Source organism: Aulonocara sp. 'chitande type north' Nkhata Bay, linkage group LG16 (genome assembly GCF_057382095.1).
Source record: "Aulonocara sp. 'chitande type north' Nkhata Bay isolate Kocher_YH1m ecotype deep benthic linkage group LG16, A_spYH_male_GT1.1, whole genome shotgun sequence".
Classification (NCBI taxonomy): domain Eukaryota; kingdom Metazoa; phylum Chordata; class Actinopteri; order Cichliformes; family Cichlidae; genus Aulonocara; species Aulonocara sp. 'chitande type north' Nkhata Bay.
This window is the reverse complement of record NC_141359.1, coordinates 31,504,214-31,527,386: the sequence shown is the minus strand read 5'-3', so window position 1 is coordinate 31,527,386 and position 23,173 is coordinate 31,504,214. Positions and strand designations below refer to the sequence as shown.

The 23,173-nt window shown below is 40.6% G+C and overlaps 1 protein-coding gene across 1 annotated transcript in view; it reads right to left on the bottom strand.

Moving 5' to 3' along the window:
• Window positions 1-23,173, bottom strand: part of clasp1a (cytoplasmic linker associated protein 1a) — a 98,139-nt gene that overhangs the window by 73,084 nt on the left and 1,882 nt on the right. Inside the window, exon 2 of the mRNA XM_086266743.1 lies at window positions 20,595-21,270. Coding sequence (XP_086122869.1) covers window positions 20,595-20,792 — 198 coding nt within the window. The 5' untranslated portion in view covers window positions 20,793-21,270. The remainder of the gene's footprint in view (window positions 1-20,594; window positions 21,271-23,173) is intronic.

The window sequence follows — 23,173 nt, the reverse complement described above, 5'->3', positions numbered from 1 at the left end:
AGCTGACATTTATGGCTTCATTTTTAAGCTGCTGATGAGCATTAACATTTGAGTCCTTTTGATAGTTTGTTTATCAAAGCTGTATCTGTGCTGCAGGCTGAAGAACAACGACAGACAGTGCTGCATGCAAACACAGCGCAGAATGAGAAGTTCTGATTCCCGGCATGCAAATAGCCTCTCTGTTGAGGTTTGCAGGGAACAGGCAAGCTGCACAGGGAAGATGGTGCTCAATTTAAATCAGTCATTATTTAAAGTTTTTCAAAAACAACACCCTGTTTTCTGTATGACAGACAGGACACCTATCATCCTATGGTAGCTGGGATAGGCTCCAGGCACTACATAAGCGGAAGAAAATTGATGGATTGCAAAAAAACAATACAACCAAAAAAAAAAAAAAAGCCCATAAAAATCAAGACATGAGAGTGAAGACTGAATCAACCAGAATTAACAAATTAAATTACATTAACTTTGAACTACTCTGTCTATATTTCTCGTTACAGCTATTGCACAAGTTTACTCCTCTGGCAGATATGCATCTCTTCTAATTCCGTCTGATTTCATAATGATATAATAATATAATCTCTCCAACAGTTTGAAAGGAGATGATTTGATGCTCTGTATGCTGAAATTAATTCAATTGTAAATTGTTATTAAGTGCATTTTAACAAATAGTCTATTTGCTGGTTCAGCTGATCCATTAATAACCGGCTGCCCTCCACAAGGCAGATAATGCATCGAGCTATCAAGGAACAACACAACAAATAAAATTCTGTTTGATTCAAGAGACCTTTATTGTTATGCAGCATTAAAATAGTTTTATTAATACGCATCAATATCAAAGCCTCCATCTGGATGATGAGTTGTTATAAAGGAGGGTATCAGCTACAGAGACCAAACCTGGTTTTTGTATTAAGCTGTAAGCATGTTTATTTCTGCAGTAAAGTTGGGCATTTTAAAATGTCAGTCTGTGGGGACTGACTCACTGCTGGAGCCTCAAGTGGAAATATTGTAATATGAGGAAGTCATATTTAAATGCACAAGTTTACATAAAGTCAAAGAGAATGGAAAAATCCAAGAATGCTGAAATCATGATGAACTGTGGACCCACCAGAAGTGGGTTTAAACATGGCTGTTTCACCTTTTAATGGCTTTCACAGAGTCTCAACTGTTGCCAGTGTGTTTCTTTGAGCGCGCTCAGTTGTTGCTGCTGCTGCTTTTAGTAATTCGCCTGTGGCAAAAGGGACTCATGAGCACCTCAGCCCGCGTCACTGCCTGTCCCGTGGTTAGCGTCTGATAGACCTCAGCTCTACCTTTAGGACACTGCAAAATAAACACCAGTCGCACCAAGACCAAAGAAGAAGATTTTGGTTTGTTAGAGTCAGAAAAGAAGAAGAGTCTTTTCTAAAATAAAATGCAGCTTTAATAAAAGCTGCTATTTGACCTCTTCAGAGTTTATAGTTACTAACTGTTTAACAGAGGGTTTAATTAGTAATGACAGTCTGTGATATAAAAGATGGAAGTAGCGAATAGGCTTAAAATAATAATAACAATAATAATAATGTATACTTAGTGAAGCAGTGGGCAGCCACTGGGCGCCCGGGGAGCAGTGTGAAGGGACGGTACCTTGCTCAGGGGTACCTCAGGGTAGCTGTTCAGTGGATTTGAATCCCCGACCCCGGCCACCACTCTACCTACTAAGCTATCCCTGCCCCCAGATTAAGATTAAGCTTTAAACCTGCATTCCTCCTAATGTCCAACAGGGGGCAATTTCTTTGTTGCAAAAGTTTGGAAATTCACTGCTAACATTTCTGATCTTAGGAAACACCTTCCTGACTCAGTCGCTAGTTTCAGGTCTCACTGAATAAAATAGGATATTCTAGAGACTGTTTTCATTGAAGTCATAAAGGACCGTGAATTTTTTTCTACTCTTGGATCTGTATGATGTCACTGGGGAAAAGCCCCACCCACATGAATAATCATTTTGAACTATGCAAAGTTCAAAAATCATGCAAAGCTGCTCTAGAGGACTCCAAGAATAAAAAATATTTAGATGGAAATGAGGACAATAGGTCGCCTGCATATTATTCCACACATGCAGACTGGGAGTGTCCCAGTTCAACCACAGGCTCATACAGGCGGGGCCAGACTCATCTAAACAATTTCCAACATGCACCAGATACAGTAACAGAGTGGGAGTGATTAACTGTGATGCTATGCCACCATTTGGAGTTTGCGGTGATTAGCCAGCAGTGACTCAGCAGCACTCAGCAGAGCTCAGGACTCCGGGCAGGGTGGCAACTGGATGATGGAGCTGTGCAGTAAACTCTTATTACAGCCGAGAGCCAACAGCACTTGTAATACAGAGCACATTTAAAGACGCACAGACACAACGCTCTTTCACGGTTCACTTCCTCCTGAGATGGCGCTTCATACTCGAATTGCTGCAGTGAAAACACTGAAATGGGAGCATCCTCCTCCGGACATACTGCCACTGACACTAATACATGCTTCGCTCAAGTTCAAACATGCTTTATGCTTTACGTGAAAGAGTGGAGCCACTAATTACAGGGAAAAATAACAACAGAAACAGCAGTAATAGTGTTTGGCCACCAAAGAAGTGTCAGAGCTTTTTGTTACAAATGATCACGTCTGTTTAAATCTCCTTAAATCATGATCAGCAAATTTATGTAATAGACACTGAGAACAGAAATCTGTGTCCTTTATTTCTTTAATGGGGTTATAAGGCCAAAATGCCTGAACCTTATTTAAGTATAATAGCAATCAAATGAAAATTGAAAACAGTTTTATCATTTGTAAATGCTAAAAATCAGCCGCAGACAAAACTCAAGGTTATAGATTAGACACATTAAAGTAAAAATAAAACAGCAACTTCTTTGCAAATAGGAAAAACATTGGTTTGCCAGTGATTGCACTGAATTGTCTTGCATTTGGTGAACAACTGCAAGTAGTTTTAGTGAAAAACTGGTTGTCCAGAGGGTTTGATTGCACATGTTGCTAGGTGGGAGGCAACCTGTCGCCAAACAATTGTTGCTCGATTTGCACTGCAAACGCTCTCTGCTAGATTGGTGAAGCTTTGCAAATAAGAATCATCTAATTTATTTGCACCAAAGAATGCAACTCACATGCGATGCTGTCTCTTACATTGTGAGATCTGTCTCTGACAGCTGGTTATGTCCTGCATAGATTCCTTTATAAAAGCAAGGTTGAGCACCTGTGTCCTTGTTTTTGAAGCCAACATTTCACAGACTGCAAATTCACTGCTAACGTTAGGTTAAATAATTTTGATGGTGTTGTTACAATAAATGTTTACTGAATGCTGCAGCCCCTGAAGGCTCCACAACACTGTTCAATATAACATAATTCCTCCACTAATGACTGGCTCTATTCATCCATACATAGAAAACAGATCTCGAGATTTTAATAACCAACTTTGAAGGAAAAAGGGCAATAAAAACAACATCCAAAATACAGCAGGAAGTAAATTGAAAGAAGGATGGGACTAAACACACACAGATAAGGCACATATTTTATCTCTTAGAATTAGAATTTATAAGCTAACCTTAATTAAATAAAATAAAAAAATAAAATCCTTTAATTTCACTCACTAAAACTGGAGCTTAGCCTTCTTGGACCGTCTGTTAGTACAAAGTTACTCCATTGCAAGTTTTTCTAGTTTTAAAGTGTTTGGACAATGGAGTGTTTGAAAATTTCACACAATCTACTTGTGCTATACTCTTTTAAACGTGTTTAATACACACATAGTCAAATACCAAAACAGACGTCAAACACGAGTAGAGACAGAGCGGAGTTTTGCCTAAGCACACCAGACTCCAAAAAAGAAACCCAGTTTGACACACACCTCAGCCAATCACGGCTCTCCGATCGGCTGCATGTGATATCAGGAATAAACAAACAGTGGAGCTGCAGCTCGGCGCTGTTTCTCAGAAGAAAGAGAGGAGCGAGCTGGAGGCCAAACAGAAGAAAACTCATCAGGTGGAAAATGAGCTGATGTCCTGGCACACGGCGTTAATCAGCATCAAAACGTTTCTAGCTCATTTACTGCGCTAGTTTTAACGACACTTGATGGAAGGCTGTGTGAAAAGGAGCTCAATTTCCTCCTTGAAGGGCTGGAATACGAGCAGACAGACACACTAACTTGGTTGGGTGTGGGCGGAGATATTTTTCCTGCTAACTCCAACTTGTTTAGAGACGAGATCAATTTCGATTCTTGGACTCCACAAGAGTAGCTTTGCATAATTCGCAGTTCACAATAATCCTTCTTTATCTGATACTTGGCCTCAGTCTATCCTATGTAGCAAGTGGGTGGATGAGAGATGACCACAAAAAGGGTGATCCCCTCTCTATGACCCCTATGACATATGAGTTAGGAAACAGCAGATATATATGACAGAAAATAAAAGAAATGCTTTAATATGAAACTGCTAATTTCACATTTACATAATAGCTGAATAAATCTACAAACTGGATAAATAACAGATTAGTTTTGGTTGCACTTTGCTGTGTATTCTGGGCCTGAAATGAAATATTTAAACCTCTAACACAAAGTTAGTGTCATCCATAAAATGCTGTGACACCTGCCAGGCAGGACAGAGGAGGACATCACTCTACCAGCAGAGGCAGCGAACTGTCAGGACGAACAAACTCAAAGAGCTGACTCAGTGTGTCGCCGTGGGGCTGCAGGCACACAACAACACGGGGCTGCAGTTTGGACTGATCAAAGTTAACCACTGTGGAAACAGAGGGACAACAGGCCAACAGCATCTGCACACATCTGTCTACATTTAATACAATCATCAGATGGAACTACATTAAAGTTTATTAATTGGAGCTCTTGCACTGGAACTGAAAGTTTGGATCGGCACATCCATAAATTAAACACAACATTTATTTTTTTTTTAATCTTCAAAAAGTGTAATTGTTTTCGTTCTCCAGTGTTATGGCGCTTATTCGCAGGCTGCAGTTACTTATTCATAATGATTTTATTTCTTTTGTGTGCTCTACTAAAGACATAGATATTAAATATTTTACCTTATGAATCCACTTTATTGTATGTATTTTATTTAGCTTTTTACTTTCTCAGCTCATTTAACGTGTAGTTGTAGTTTTGAATTTTACCTTAATGAGTTACACATTTATTCTACTTTACTGAAGATATTTTCTTAGAAGTTTTGGCTGCTGTAACATAGAAATTTACCAATATTGGTGATAAACACAATCAATACTTATATCTTCAGGTCATTATTCATAGAGTCTTAAAGAACGGTGTTTAGCAACATTATGAACAAGCAGTCTTATTATGGATGGTGAGAGCATTCACCTGAGCACTCATATGAACATCATGGATTCTGTTACATGAATATAAAGAAGATGCACAACAGTGAAATCCAACAGAGCAGATGTGTGTTGTTCATATTAATCATTCAGCACAAGCCAAATCACCTTCACAGCAGTGCAGTACTTTTATATTAATGTAAATGAAGATTATATCCATGGCAGTACTATGACATTGACTTTAACAGGACTGCCAAGCCCCAAATATAGCTCCATGTATTATTGAACCGCATTCAGAGACAAGGAGAGCAGAGAAATGTTACTAATGAATAATTCAGTTAAACTGATTATGTGTATTCCACTTTATTGTTCTCTCAGAGTGCGACATTTCTTCTTCTGGAGCCAAAGCAGCTGATGATGGTGCTGCTTCTCCACGTTAGTCCATCGACAGGTAGATCACTGTGCAGGAAATTTAAGAAAAATAAGAAACAATGTTTGCTGTAAGCGAGTGTATTTGGTACATGCAGGTTTCCAGGGAATTACCCGAGGCAACAAATGCTAATCTGAGTGATCCACTCACCTGAAGGTGAACTCGACTGCTTCAATCTTCACGTGACCTAGCATGGTATATCTCTACATTTCTGCTGCTCTCTGGACTGAGGCCAGCCGAAGGTAGGTACAAAGAAGGGCACTATAGGTAAAATACCATCAAAAACTTTAAAAAAAACAAAAAAACAGTGGCTGCATTAAAAGTTTGGTTGGAAAAAAAATGTTCCCAAAAATTTGAGAAAAAAGTTTTAACTTAGAATTCAGACTACGAGCAAACAACACCTTTAGCGACTAGCTTAACAGTAGCACATAGACGACATCATAAAGCGGGACCAGATCTATACAGACATCTCAAATCCTGCCAGAAGGTGGCGTCTGCCACTACCTGGGCTGTGTATAACCCCTCAAAATAACCCTCCTCATCCGTTTCCTGATGTCTGACAGCATCGAGCAAGATTATTACAAGCACCCCTATGGTCCTCACATCACAACAGTATGGTCCAAACAGTTAAACACTAGAGAAAGTAGGAAAAGATCCACAGTGAAAATTTGATGACCTACGTTGTTTAAGCACTGAGGAAAAAATTTCAGTGACATCTGTTATTAAGCTGACCTGCTCTGCAATCCTGTAAAATGTGTGCAACGTCATCATAACACAGAAAAACAGGGTGGCAAGCTGACATAACTTGACCATACAATGACTTTATTTAAGATTTGATGCATCATTTCATTAAAAGCATTTCTCTGGCTTTCCTCTCCCTCAGCTGTAGAGGTTTTTCTGGGTTTTCTGTCCATATCACAGCATGACGAAGCACATTAGTCTGTGGCTTCCTTCCTAGGCTAGGCTGACTCAGCAGAACAAATGGCCTAACTGATAACCAGATACAGATGTTGGACAGAGTCGAGCAGATCGAAGGAAGCAAACACTGTTAAAACTAGGCCGTTGAAAGCAGCACAGCAGCCGAAACTTTGTATTTACATGTAGCACAAATTACTGCTTTTACATCAATTCAACAAATATCTGGATTCTTTCCAAGTACCACAGATGCTCTCAGTGTTTCAGTACCCCTCTTCACCTTCCCAACATTAACAGTGAGTTACATTAGCGTAGAAGTTAACCTCGAAATTGAGTTAACTAATCAATCAACCTTTGTGGACACAGGCCCTCACCTACGGTTTCGTGGGTTCAGTTAGGAAAAATTGTCAAAAAAAGGAGTTCCGTGATAGAGTTCAGCGTTTTATGACTCTAAATGAGCCTCTGGTGGGGATAAGTTTACACTGAAGCACATTTTATTAGCATATACTAAAGGCAATGAGGCAGTGTTCGTTAATTTATTCAGACTTTTTTATGCTGGTTCCAAAAATGTTTCAGTGCATGAAGAACTCAGAAACACCCTCTGAAAATGCTGTTGGGCAATCAGACGCTGCGTTGAGACGACTCAGGACTGTACAGCAGATCTGTGCTGCTCAAGTTTTCTTTAAGGTGATGCTTTGCCTGATGAACTTTCAAACTCACAGATCAAGCTCTGGTATGTTGTTCCACTTCCAAATACTTCAGCCCAGTCTAGCAGGTAATACACAGATCAAAGAGCTGACTTTCACCTTACTGAAGGGCGTCTCCTCTGACTGACTGCTGCACTGATCATGATGCAAGTCCTGAAGCAGAGGCTGAGATATTTTCTGCCACGTGCTGCACTGCAACACTAGAGTCACAACGTTACAATGGACAGCAAACTGCAGGCACAACATCACAGTCCACACCCGCTGGCCGCTTTATGAAATAACATGTGAAGGTGGAGCGTGGGAGGAGGCAGCCTTAAGGGCCTGAATGTTGCTACTCAAGCCACAGTTGACCACAGTTCAGGTTCAGAGCTGTAGTCAGATAATAAGCCTTTTCCTCTAGTACCTACTTGGCTCAACTTGGTTTTGGTTTTTTTTCCATTTCAATTAAGTACCACTTGGGCACATGGAGTCGTTATAGCAACACAGCCAAACACAGCCAAAATCATTTGCATGCGACGCAAATGTCACAACAAAGGAGGACTTGAGACGATGGTATACCTGCTGCTGTGTATGGCTATTTGTCAGACTCGTGGCCACTGTGCTGTCTTTTGTGTAGCCAGTTTCCCCATTGCTGGCTTTCAAAAATGGCAGGCACTTTCATGACTCATCGAGTGATGAGTGACACCAGTTGGTGGCTCAGATCACCTCAGATCGTTTGGAACAGCTGCAAAGTAGGTACTAGAAAAAGGTAACTGGTACCTGGTAGAAAACGAGTTGAGGCGTGCTGTGCCGAGTAGGGCTGCCACGATTAGTCGACTAGTCACGATTACATCGACTATCAAAATCGTCGATGACTAATTTAATAGTCGACGCATCGTTTGAAGCTTTGTAAGATCCCAAAAGACGCAGGAATAAGTAGTAGGATTTAAGAGTGTAATAACGGACTGAAACAGAAGATGGCAGCACTGCATGTACAAGGATGCCAAACCCCGAAGAAGAAGACTGTGTCCCAGAATTCATAGCGCAGCCCTGCTCAGTTTCCAGCAATGGCAGCAGCTAGTTAGTTTTAATGTTACTCTTATTATTCTTTCTGGGTCACAAAATAAACGTTTAACATATTTTCAGGCAGGAATGTAGCTGTGTAAACTTCAAATAGCTGCTCAGTTTATCAAGACACCACATATTTTCAAAAGCGCTCCGACGTTGTCGGAGACGTCTGTTACCCACTAGCTCGATAGCTAGGTTCAAGGCTCACTAGACCCGGTGAAAACACCGGACTCCTGGCAAATCGTTTTCAAACCCACCGCCGTCTTTCGCTACTCAGGTTAAACATGATATATAAGTCACTTAGATAACTTAAAAATGTTATTGTTTGGCTTTTTTTCAGTATTGTATTTGTTTCTGAGTAAATCGGTTTGGCTGAGATTAAAGTTATAGTTTTTACACAGCTGAATAAATGTCAAGCAGACAACTGATTACCAGAAGTGTGAGATGCTCGAGAATATACTCCGGTGTCCCGTTATATTTTAGATAGAAAGGTTTTTATTAAACTTCACCGAAACAATCTAAACTATCATTTTGTCTTTATTTTTACTTAGCACATACCTTAAACACTTAAAGCTGTAAGCTAATGATAGTTATATAAGACCAGATGCATGCTGGTGCAATAAGCTGTACGTTTTACGTTCATGATCTGATTAGTCGACTAATCGCAAAAATAATCAGTGACTAGTCGACTATCAAAATAATCGTTTGTGGCAGCCCTAGTGCCGAGCTGACCCGAGTAGGTACTAGTGGAAAAGAGCTGCATTCAGCTGCTACCCGAGTTTGTGTTTAAGGCAGCGGTTCTCAAACTTCTTCTGTTAGTCCCATTTCAGAAACTCTAAAACAGTTCCTACCCCACAATCCAATTAGGGCTGCTGCTATTGATTATTTTAGCAATCAAGAACTAAGATTGATTGATTGATTAATTGATTAATTCTTAGTAAAATACAAAAATAGTTCTGACAGCATTATAACTCTAGGACAGGGTAGATTTGGCGCGCTGTTACGTGAATGTGTTTTTGTTGGGAGGAAGACCAAAGAGCTAAACTGGCTTCCACTGAAAATGATTTGAAATCTTCCCATTTGTTTATGAAGCCACATAAACAAATGGGAACATATTTCTTATTCATTTCTTCTTTGAATCTCTGTCAGACATGTTTTTTCTCTCCGGCTTCTACTATAAATCTGCTTCACGTGTACGTTTGAAAATATACAAAGATCATTAAAAACCAGACTGTAAGTCAGACGTATGAAACCAGGTTTATTCCAGTTTCAGGAACATAAAGAATCACTTTGAATATGTCAGTGTTTCAGCTGAAACAAACTCATTGACGTTCAGCTGATCAGTGCCTGAAGGGTAGCTTATGAGGAACAAACATAGAGAAGGCCTCTTTTCTTACAGCTTTAACACACTCCAACTTCCTCCTAGGCAGGAGGACGACGTGGTTAAGGTGGCTGGCTCAGTGAGTGCTTTATCTGCACGGCCTCAGGTGTGACTGCGCACTCAGCGCGGTGCCACCTGATAATTGTTGGAAGACAAAGTAAGATGGCTGCATTACTGCAAGGCTCTCATCAACCTTTAAGTGGTTTACTTCCTCGCTTTATGTAATTTTGCTGAGCCTTCTTTCTCTCAGATGTCACCATCAGATAGGGCTGCACGATTTTGCATAAAATGAGAATCATGATTTTTTGGCTTAGAATTGAGATCACGATTCTCTCACGATTCTCTTTTCCAATATAAATATTTATTGCACTTATTTACTGCACATCAACTTCGTAACAGTTGAGACTGAACATAAAAACAATAACTAAACATAAAAACAACAAATGTCTCAAATTTTGTGGTTTCCGCAAAATGTTGTACTGCTTGAAATGCCGTCTCCACCGTTGCTCGACACTGCGTGTATAGAGCAGGTAGTGCAACAATAGAAAAATAGTTGCGGGACGGCACTGTGTAGCGTTTGTCTAGGGTGTTGATCGTTTTCCTGAATCCCTCGTTTTGCACAGTGTTGATGGGAGCCATATCTTTGGTCAGGTGATAAGTGATAGCCTCCGTAATTTCTTTGTGCCTGCAGAAGTTCGACGTGTATAGGGAAGCGCTGTATAAGGTTCCCGTTATTGATGTTTGGGTGGTTGACCGGGACGGATTTTCTCCTGTCACTTTCTCGTCATCCCTGACGTGTTCTCCGTTGTTTTTTCCCTGCTAATTTTAGCATCACACGGCACAGCTTCTGTATCACGTGGTATAAGGCTCCGCCCTTGTCATTTGTTGAGCAGGAAGAGTGAGCGCTTGTTTTCATGCAGATTACGTCCCGGATCAAAATGCGGTACAATCGTCGTCGTCTTTTGTTTTGTTTTTTTAAATCGTTGTCATTTGGAAATGAAATCGCACATAAGTATGAATCGAGATCGCGATTTTCTAACAATTAATCGTGCAGCCCTACCATCAGACTCTTTGTTGACCTACACTGGTTTGATTAGCCAATGAACAAACTACCCAGCACACATTTAGTTTCATTTTTTAAAGATTATTTTATTGTTCTCTTAACTTTTTTAGCAATACATTGTGCAAGTTTTTGTAGTCACTGTTGGTACTGAGCAGTAATGTCAGTAACTGGGTTTAAACCTCTGGGAGAATAAAGGCTCAACTAGTAGCCATGGTTGATGGCTTTTTTTTTTTTAGTTGGGTGGTGGAAGAACCGGAGTAATAGTGGGAACAAAAAGAGTCCTGATGTCAAAGAAGTTTAAAATAGTTAAAGAAAGCTGAGAGTGATGGAAATGACCAGCAACCCCCGAGGTCATAAAATGAAGCTGTAGCGCAAAAAGGTGCAGTTCCTCTAATGTCCTCATGAGGCTCAAGCTTCTGCTGAATCAGTTCCATAGACTTCCATGTTAAAATATCTGAAAACAGCAAAAGTGAACATGTTTACAGCCTGATATGAAAAACTTTTTGGGTTTCAGCTAATTTTTTCCCCAGCTAAAATTAGTGAGAGCGATGTGTTCTCAGTACTGCAAATACTCGGGTGTGCTTTAGGCGAGGCAGCCGCCTGGATGTCGTTTACATCTAAAGCCACACGGTTTCTTTACTCAGGAGACCGACTGATCTGAATTAATCTGTTGAACAGTGTTTGCTTCTATCAGGTTAGAAAAGCTCAGAAATGCAGAGCGTATGTGAAAACAGCTTCAGCAAACTTTAGGTCATACAAAGCACCTTTTTAAACTACTCACAGCAATTAGAGCTGCCACGATTAGTCGACTAGTCACGATTACATTGACCATCAAAATCGTCGACGATTAATTTAATAGTCAACGAGTCAGTTGAGGCTTTGTAAGATCCTGAAAAGAGTGTAATAACGGAGTGAAACAGAAGATGGCAGCAATGCATCTACAAGGATGCCAGCTGCTATTAAACGCCAAAGAAGAAGAAGCAGTCTCCAGCTGTGTCCAAATTCATGGGCCTTCGGAGGCCGCACTTGTAGGCCGATTACGTTACAGCGACGCGGCGAAGGCTGTCCAAATTCGTAGACTGCTCTAAATACGGCCGACAAACATGATCTAGTAGTCGCTTAGATAAATTAAAAAATTTCTTGTTTGGCTTTTTTCAGTATTTTATTTGTTCCAGAGTAAATCAGTTTGGCTGAGATTAAGTTATAGTTTTCAACTGGCTGAATAAATGTCAAACAGAAAACTGATTAAACAGAAGTGTGAGATGGTAGAATTTACTCCAATGTCTTGTTGTATTTTAGATAGCAAGGAGCAGACGGCTGAGTTTATTAAACTCCACTGAGACAATCTGCAAATTTCATTAAAAGTTTAATAAACTATCATCTTGTCTTTATTTTTAGTTAGCTTACAGCTTGAAGAAAGGTATGTGCTAATGATAGTTATATAAGAGGAGATGCATGCTGGTGCAATAAGATGTATGTTTTACGTTCAATGGATGCATGATCTGATTAGTCGACTAATCACAAAAATAATGAAATGAAGGACTAGTCGACTATCAAAATAATTGTTTGTGGCAGTCCTAACAACAATACAACTGAGCAACTTAAACACACTGGCAGAGACGAACTCTGACGGATGAATCCTCAGGCTGCTGTGCTGCTGATAAGACTCTGTGTATGTTATAATGACAAAGGCAAACCAAACCAGGCTGAGCTGACTCAGCAGTCTCTTCTATGTCTATCTGCCAGACTGTCGTGCTCATCAACTGCCAACTAATTGTTTACTGGACAAAATTTCAAATTCAATTTACATCGGGGAGGATTCAGCAAGACAGCAGCAGGGTGAAATCAGACTGTCTTTCACAAACTGGGGGATTGAATCACACATGGAAATGTTGGCTTATGTGAGAGAAAAAGGGGGAAAAAAATCCTCAAGCTGAGCAGATTAAAGAAGAGAGCAGATTACGTCTGGGCTACAGAGGGTTCCCCCCCACAGGACAGAGTTTTACTGGCAGAGGGGTGGGAACCAGGAGAAGGGCATTTACAGCTGCTGCTGGGGACGGTACAGTGGTGAACAAAAGGAACGTCTCCAACACTGCGATTCGTTTAGATAAGAGGGGAGGCGGGTTTCACAGGGCTAAAAACAGGACTGCAGACATGATAACTAAACTGATGAGTAACGAACACATGAAAAGGATGCTTAGTGCTTCAGAACATTAGGTCCATCCCTCCATCTACTAGCCTGACACCTGACCCCATTAGAATAAGCCTATTTATTTACAGTAGCTAATCTGTTTAACATTTAAGCATCATTAGAAAAATTCATGTCATCCATGACATTACAAAATTACCAAAACTTTTACAGAAAAAAAGCCTCTATAATCTACTAAAGGACAGGAAGGTGGTAATTAAAACCGAGAGAAGCCGTCAGGGATCACTGACTGTTTTTAGCGGCTTGTTGAGATTAAATAGAACAAGATACAAAGCATTAAAACATGTTAAAAACACAACAGCCTTATTAAATGCAGAGTACTTTGGGCCCGGAAGCAGGATTCATCACATCATCACTTAAAGACCGGATAGGCTCAGGATGTCGGAGAGGGGTTCAACTGGTGCTCTAAGCACTTGTTGTCATTAACTTTGTTTTGTCCCTTCTGTAGTTTATGGAAAATATCTCATAAAAAAAAATAAAAAAAAATCATATGAAGATAAACTCTTTTTACTCAGAATTGTCCAAACAAAAACCTGAAAAGCTTCTAAGCCAAACTCCACACAGTCTGAAGGATTTGGGTTTATTAAGCGGATACCGCACTGGGTTCAGCTTTAATACCGTTGAATGGTAACCTTAATCCTGACGGCATTAATGGTGAATATTCCTGGTTTGGGTTATTAGGGTTCATCAAGGTAAAGGGACAATTATGTGGATTCTGTACATGGATTTATTAGAATCATTTTGTTATTCACAGTTACCCTGCTGATGTTTTTTGAGTTTAAATACCTGATTTCTTACTTTTTCAAACTGCGGTCCCTTTATTATTATTATTATTCTTTTTATTAATAAAAGCTGTGTTGTGTTGCCCGTCAGTCTTCTGTTCAGCGTTCCTGAGGACACGGTTTAAGTCTGGGATTAACGACAGAATTAGTCCTTTATGTGATGTTTGCTGCAGTGGTGGTGTGGCCGTAATTGGGTTAAGCCTCAAAATTTAAGACGGGTCAGCGTGACACTGTAACAGTACTTAATGGTGGTAAAGTCTGTTTACCACAGAGAAACATCAATGAAAATATGAAAAGGCTATTTCAGAAAGCTCTTATAAAGGAACACCTGCCCTTTGCTTTCACACTTAAGAAATGTAGGATTTTGTTTTGTTTTCCTTCCTTTTTGTCTCTTTTTTGCGTTGCAGTTTCCCCCTCTGAGCTCTCTCTGCACACATCTTGACAAATTAAACTGAGATTAACATTTAACGAAGGATCCAAAGTTCTCCGCAGAGCTGAAACCGGTTCAGTCAGAAAGTTTTCCCGGAAAACACACTCAATAATCCTGGTCAGTTTTCCATAAAGAGATTTAGCCACGAATCCAAAAGTGCGTTGGTGTGTGTACAAAAAGTGAGTGAGTGAACTCTTTGCTGTCATTCAAACAGAAACACAAATAACGATGTCATAGAGATGTGTTATTGATCGAGTAAGTTCATGCACAGGAACGTAAGTGTTCACAGTATTTGGGAGGGATCTGATTTTTGGAGAAAAAGAACAGCAAAACAAATGCAAAAGAGTATTTGTTTTTAATCCAAATTATCTTGTTTTTTCTGGAAGCCAAACGCATACCTGAAATTCTAGTTTATTTAATCACCCAGCCCAGCGCTCTCACAAAGTAATTATTAAAGAACTTTCTTCCTTGAACTTGTTCAAATGTTTCATTTGCCAAGTACTTTGTGACACAAGAAAAAGGTATTTTAAGAGGAACACTTCTTTGATTTAAATAATTTTTGTTCCTCGGAAAACACAAAGCTCCAAGTTTCTGTTTTAAATAACAATTAAATCCTTTCTTCTCACGACGCAGCAAATACAATACACGTCATACATCAAATCATCTTCCCTGTCAGTGCTGCTTTGATCCTACCTCCATTATTCGATCACGAGGAAGTAAAATGCATTTGCTTTGACTCTGTTTAAACAACACAACAACAATAACAACCAAAGAGAAGAAAATGTGTCCTCTTGAAACCACAGATCAGGTTTTCCTGTGATCCTGTGGCTTTTACTCATGATGTCAGCTGAACACAGGCAGTGTCCCGATCACTTAGCAGCTAATGTGGAAACTATTTAGTTAGAGAAAGAGAGAGGGGTAGAAGGGGGAGAGGGTGATGGATTCATTTGCCATAAATGGAGGTTTGGTGGGGATGCCTCTGATACCAGGCAGCTGTTTCAAGAAAGAGCTTTACAGTCTTTTATAGTCGTCTTAACTAAATGTCAGCTTTCACTCACTTGGTGTGCTTTTATTCTGCGCTTATCTTTTGTTTAGACAGTAAACATGAGATACGGGTTAGCTGTGAGGTCAAGGTCAGGGGAAAACACTCCGTGTGGAGGGGCAGGATATTAGTCGGGAATATAACAGAGATTTCTAATCAATTCCCAGAATGTGTTGTGGAATTAAACAAGATCCGCTCCCTGATGATACTGAAGCTGATCCACAAAAGGTCATTTAGAGTTAAATTGTTATTTCTTGCAAAATTACAAAGTAGATAAGAATATCTTTTATATGACTTCTGCAGGATTAACTGTCAGGATAAGATGCACGTTGAGGCTGAATCACATGACTCTGCATGTGATACAGCCTGATACAGTCCTTTGAACAGATTTTTACATTAACAACTTATCTCTCAAGTTTTGCAGTTTAGTTATAATTAATCTTAATTTTCAGACTGAATTTTGATCCTGAATTCTTATTATGGCTCATCATTATTTGGAAACACCTTAATTTGAAAAGCAAAAGTGTTGAAAGAGACTCTTCAGACAAACAGGTAAATCATCAGAAGACCAAAATGCATTACTGGAAACACAAAGGAAGTGCTGAATTTTCAGCTTGCGTGATCATCAACATTATGATTAAAGGTCTAGCTGGGCCAAAGCTGGTTTTCCCTGGTTTCAAAATGCCTTAATTCCAATATACTGCACACATTTAGCAAAAAGTAACTTAAGGCTAGGGATCCCGATCGGCTCGATGCATGCTCAGAATCATCAGGCAATCGAATAAATTCTTCTTTAAAAGTTTCCTGTATTTGCACAAAACACAAGATTTTAAACAGCTTTTTTGGTCCTGCAAGTTTCACTTTTTCCATCATCTTTGCTGCAGCTGAATTCTCCCAGAGATTTATAGTTCAGTGTCTCTCTCTGTCTGTGCTAAAGTCACCAACAGCATACAGCACGAGGCGGCTCAACAAATATTCTTAGAGCAAAATTAAACTGTTTCTAAAGCAACTCTGCTCTGTTTTTCAAACCAAACAAAAGACTCGAACAAGTTCACAGACAGAGGACTAGTGTGCGCTCCTTATCCTAATCTCACGGGGGGACTTTCAGCCTGTACAGTATTTATCATATCTTATCTGACAGCCTATCCAGTATATTCTTGTTGGATATAACAGACTGTGATGTGCAGGATGCATGAACATCAGGCCTTTCTGACTCTTTGAGTGACTTTGTGATTCATGCACTTGCAATTTCAAACAAGAACAGTCATGCTGGCAGATGACAGACACCTTCTGAAGAAAATATCCTACTTGTGTGCGTGTGTGTGTCTTTTCTTTGTGTCCGGGTGTGCCAGGTCAACAGGATCCTTCCAGCTGTGGTTTCAGCTGCCGAATCATCTCAACAGAAGCGTGGAGGCAGAGATATGACATCACAAGGAGGCCTGTCCTCATGCTCCGGATAGATTTATGCTTAATGTGGTGGCTGTGTCACAGTCACCTGAAGATTCAGACTAATCCTCAGAGTTCCCCTGTGATCAATCAGCACGTCAGTTTATTTCTTTCACATTTACGGTGTGTTTGTTTTCGTTTCCACTGCCTTGTGCGATAAAGGAAGTGCACCTGGCTCTTAAAAAAACAAAAACAAAGCAAAACAAAACAAAAACAATATCAAAAACAAAAATACAAACAAAAACCATGATTTTTGGAAAACTTCAAGCAGCTATCATGCTTCAAAGATATTTTTTCAGGGGACTGCAATCATTTTTGAATAGAATTCCGATGAAAACCAAATTAGTAAATTATAATAAAAAAAGAGGCAAATTAATGTCATTTATGAATTCAAGTCCACCGCCTGTCTAGGTTGTGCATTAGGATGAATTTTCTGCACTTTTACTGTTGATGGATTTTGTGCCACAAGCAGAAACATAAAACTGTGGGGAAAACAAACCATAAATAAGGATGGGATTTGCGCTACAGCCTCCACCCACCATTCCTTTTTCACACTTCCTGCTTCAAGGAGACGAGCTGGTGTCCTGTTTGTAACCGTCCATCATGCCTCCGTTCCTGTGCCTCGCTCTCCGTTCTGCCATGCAGAGGTGGGAGTGGGACTGACGCTGACGGCAGTGACGGTTTCTGGGTTGATGAGGCTCGAAGTCATCGCTCCGACAGCCTGGTGTCACCTGTGATGCTGCTCAACCGTGCAGGAGACACTTTTGCAGGATCAGCTCTTGTGCAGCTTTGTCTTACAGGCCGGCAGTGAGGCACCAATGACATTTTTTACGTTTTTCTCATTTTTGCCATTTCTCAAGTTTGTGTAAGTACAAAAAATAAGCAGAAAATTTACTTTGTTCCTTTTCCCCAAAGTAAATTCCCTTGTGGTTTAGATGATCCACGGATACAGCCATTTATGTTGTGTCTGCACCATCACATGGCTCCCCTGCCTCCCCTGCTCTGGGGTTTCAGTCAGCTTAGCTTTAAGTGTTGGTGAAATGTGTCTAAGCTTGTGTTTTGTCAGTTTCTGAGAGCAGGATCTGCCTTTATGTCCTCGTATAGAAGCTCCTATTAGTTCTTCCTCAGCATAAAGCAAACACAGGTGGGTGTTTTGTGGTGAAGATGCTTCAGGCTTTCAGCCTTTAGTTGAAACTAAATCACAGTTTTACAAAGACACAAACAAATGCATAGAAACGAGACTGGACAGAAAAGTCGTCGGCTTTTGTTTGTGTCTGAAGTGAAAACCCACCAGCTGACATCATCAAAGACAGGACAGGCGATTAGCAGAGAGGATGTAGCTGAATGACACTTCACTTTGAAGTTAATATACAGCTTCTATTCCCCTGCAGGGGATATGATGTATCAGCAGTTAACGTGGCTGATTAACACAAGAAAACCATTTCCCTCTGCTAAATGTGAGGCAGCTACCTGAACTGTGTGCAGTTAAATTGGAAGTCAACAACTAAATGTTATCCATAATACACTTCTCAGGCAAAGTTATGTGCCTCCTGAGGAGTTTCACAGTGTTTACTGCAGAATTAGATTCTGAATGTGGCCACAGCACATCTACTCTATATGCTTTGTGACAATAAATAACAGAGCTCCGCCTCCCTCAAACAGACTCCATCTCCTCCATGTTGCTCTGCAGCTGGTAGTCCTGGTTCTCCACCTGCTGCAGTCTCTGGATAGAGTTATCCTCCAGCTAACAGAGGATTTCCAGAATAGAACTAGCACCACCATCACCAGCTGCAGCCCAACATGGACCAAAAGTCAGTGTGAGACACTCAATCAGGGCTGTGCAATTAACCAGCTTTTAACTTCAGTTATAATTTTGGGTGTCTGTAATTATTAAAACAAGATAATTGAGATAAAAACCATTACTGTGCTGACTTTTGGTTTTGCGAGTCTTATTTTGCCCTTCAGCACATCTTTCAATAAAAGCAACTTGAACCAAGTGCAAATAATAGTAAAATGTTAATGACAAAATGAAAACAAATCACACAATACATGTGCAGCTTGCTCAAGTACAGAGTATGCAATGAGAAACACTGAAATTGGACCCATGACAGGACAAAAAAATGTAGTTTGGCAGCAGCCTCCTCATATCTGCCCCTCCATCTGAGCTACAACCAGCGAATTAAACACTCCTAACCCCAAACTGCAAACTCTTTCTCTCAGGCATGCACCAGACATCTCCCAGCACAACCATCGCAGTGCCAGATGTGGTCATTTGAAGCACACAAAAACCACCATCAGGCTCCGCTGGACCAATGAGACTGCAGAAAAAGCAATACAAGTGAAGTCCTTCCCCATCCTCGCAGAGCTGCAGTATGTAGGGCATCGAGGGCAGGCTTGGCTTTGTTCAGGCACATATCTCTGACATTTTCAGGCCTGCAGAGAGCCAAAGCAGCATATCGCAACGTGAAACCCGAGCTTTGGTAAACAATGTCTTCTTACAGCCACGGCAGAGAAAAGCAATCAGTGTTTGGGCACGGAATGAGCTGCTGATGGAATCGCTTTTCAGGTCAGATAAAACTGTGCCCTGGATTGAACTCCCAGAATAAAGTCCAATCAATCAGAGAAGAATGCCATCCAACTACAGGGCAAGGGAAACAATAATGCTAGTCTGAGGAACAGTTTGCCTTGCAGCGCTGCAGTGATGAATACTGAAAAGTCCTGCTCAAAAAAACTACAAAAGCTCATTCTATGAGTTCACAATAACAAGGAAGTGCACCTCCTACACAAAAGGAATAGTTTTGATTGGAATCTGTTATTCATGGAAGGTAAACTGTTATCATTCGGCCCTACATGACTCAGCTTTTACATAAAACCATAAAGTTGCTTCATCTCAAACATGAGCAGCTTTGATTGTGAGCTATGGCAGACATTTCCTAATAAAAACACCTTGAGCACGCTGTTAAACACAACAGGCTCTAGGAGGAGCGTTTGAGTGGGTGGAAAATGGGCTGTTAATTGTGGGGAAAAAAGCTCTTTTGCAGAGAAACATGAGTGCTGTGATAAACGTCTGTCTGCAGGCACGTTCACAGGTCCTCACACTTTTCACTTTAATCCCACAGACTGCTTATTAAAGAGGGATGTAGCTTCTGCTAAACCAAATCTTCTCTCTTTCTAATGACCAGCAGGGGGTGAAAATGAAGATAAAATTCTTATTGTATTGAAATATATGAGAAAACTTCTCATCTTCAGCACACCTGATCTCTGAGCTCAGTAAACACTTGGCTGGAGAGATCATGGTCTCTCTTCTTGGTTTCATGACTTACTGAATAAAACATGGAGCTCATTTTTAGAATTTCTGCTCCTATTTAAAGTGAAATAAACAACAAAGATGAGAATGATTTAGAGGAATTAAAAACAAATATATTACCCTATATTCTGGTTGGACTTTTAAGTGTGAAAAGGTCTTGAAACAAAAAACGAATGGGAATTAATTCATTCCATCCATCTATCCACACTCTTCACAGATTTTCCATCTTGGGCTAAAAAAGAAAAAAGGAAGACCTCTTGCACTTATATCCACACCTACAGCCAACTGAGAATCTCCCATTATCTACACATAAGTATCTTCAGACAGAAGCAGGAAACCCAGCAAGAAAATCTACAGACATGCATGAAGAACAAGCAGACAGGCTTCTTGCTAGGGCCGTAACACTAACCACTACTACACCAATAAACCACGCCACCTGTGAGGAATTACAAAGCTACTTGATCCTCTGAGGGGTGTCTGGAAGACACATCAGACACATCCTGAAACATCAGTCTAGTTTACCTTGAAGTTGCTGGAGTTGACCCAGGAGCTGGCGATGCCATCGACCATCTTGTCCAGCGCTGTCTGGTCCTGCTCCAAGTCATGGGACTTTTCCTTGTCCAGAATGTAATCAATGATCTCCTGGCCAACCTGCAGCCTTCGGCCCATGTCCTTCTGCAGGACCAGGGCCAGACAGTTTTCCATGCTAGGCTCCATCATTCTGCTGTCTGGTAAACACGCCCTCTGGCTTCCTCAGTCTGCCCGGCTGTTTGATTGACTGATCGCTAGCAATCCTCCACTGCTCAGAGCAGTGGGAGTGACAGCTGGACAAAAGGAGTTCCACTTGGTGGGTATGACCTGAAAAGTGAGGACAAAAGGAGGAGGCCACAGTACAGTCTGCTTGTGTTTGGTCCCTCGGGACAGGCCGCCTTTCTGTGCCAAGTGCTAGCCTGCTAGCAAGCTAATGGCTGTGCCCCCGGGATAGATGGAGTAGGGCTTGGGGAATGGCAGCAATGCAGCATGTGTGTGTCTGCACAGCAGCTGGGGGAAGTTTACTCCTCCCTCTTCTTCTCTTAGAGGAGTCAGAGCCAAACCACAGCAGCAGGCTGGAAAAGGCGCTTCTGGCAGCAGATGGAGATGGATGGAGAGTGCTAGCTTAGAGCTCCATGACCTGTCCCCAAAACTGAACGGGGCTGCCCTGCAAGAGCAAGGAAACACAGAACGAAGGAAGGTTATTTCAGGCCATTATTGATCACATATTTATTTACATATTTGTCCAACAACAAAAAAAGAAACATCTCCCACTGCAAAAAAACAAAACACTGTAAGCACACAATGTTTAGCTTTTCCAAAATAAGACCAGATTATTAAGATAATGACCTTCCCCTTGTAGCTTGCTGCCTCTAACAGCCAGTGGATGGATTCCCACGTGAAGGATCATATCTTGGGGCTTAGCTGGTTTCAAAGTAACAGTTCCGGCTTCATGCAGCCAGCAGTATTTCTCTGCCATGAATATACTCCTAACTTGGCTTTACAGGGACATTTATTTTGTTGTCACCCTCCATTTTATGCTATGCCTCAAAGGCCGGGTGGTAACAACCAAATACTTCCCAGTGAATGCCAAACAGTATTTTTACTTCAAATGTAAGTAAGTAAGTAAGTAAAATTTATTTATATAGCACTTTTTAAGACAAAAACGCTGTTACAAAGTGCTTCACAAGAAGACATGTCAAACAAACAATATAGCAACATAAAGGAAGTATAAAAGCATATCAAACAAGCAATAGTACAATATAAATATAAAATAAAACAACATATTACGCATTAACATTACCCAAATGCCTGTCTAAACAGATGAGTTTTAAGCTGTTTTTTAAAAGAGGCCACCGTGTCGATGGTGCGTAGTGAGGAGGGTAAACCGTTCCACAGTATTGGAGCCAGGGTTTGAAAAGCGTGATCCCCCTTTGTTTTCAGACGAGTCCGTGGAATAGATAGACGACCGCTATCAGTGGATCTAAGAGTCCGCTTTGGAGAATAGGGCTGGAGAAGCTCCGAGATATAGATGGGGGCCTCACCTTGTAGAGACATAAACGTAAAGGTGAGGATTTTAAACTTATATCTATACTCAACCGGAAGCCAATGCAGGGATTTTAGTATAGGAGTGATATGGGAAAATTTATTGCTGTGGGTTAAAAGCCTTGCTGCAGCATTTTGAACCGCTTGGAGCCGATTTAGTGAGGCCTTAGATACGCAGGAGAAAAGTGCATTACATCCTCTGTAGTGTTTTTAACCCTCCATACACGCGTGGAGGTAAAAAAATAAAGCAATAATGCTTTTAACATATTTATTCATAAATTTATATATATATATATATATATATATATATATATATATATATATATATATATATATATATATATATATATATATATATATATATATATATATTATTTTGAATCAGTCACCTGCGTGTACCTTACACTAATCTGCTCTCAACCACACATCTGCCCCCATCATTAAAACACAAACACAGGAGCTACACTCCCAATCGGCTCTATCACACCACTCCTCCTCTTTATAAAACTTGAAGGAATTCCTGCATAGCCTCTATCAGGTGAAAATTTAACCTGCATGTCCTCAAGAATAGAGATACGAGCCAGACTCGCTGGACTATGACCGTCACGGTGCCGTAAATATGTTGAGTACTTTCTGTTTATTGGACCAGCGGTAAACAGTGTGGGGACACAGAGCAGGTTATCTGCCTGTTTCACAGCTTTTAAAGTGAAGATAAAATAGCTAAAACAAATGACAGGATGAGACAATCAGGCTGTGTGTAAGCATATGTACGTGTGTGTGCAGCTCAGCACTACCAGCTAAAATTGGCCTGTCAGTTTGAGTCCATGGTCTGTTTTTTCCACAAAGCATGGATTAAAAAAAAAGATACTGGAACGCCATCATTTCCAAACTCTCACCTCTGCCTGTGTGCTGCAGGCAGTTACAGATGATCAGTTGACCTGAGGGTCATCCCGGCCTGCTGTGAGCACTCAATTTGACCACACTGGGAAGTGATAAGCTGACACAAAAGCCCCTCTTTTCCTGCA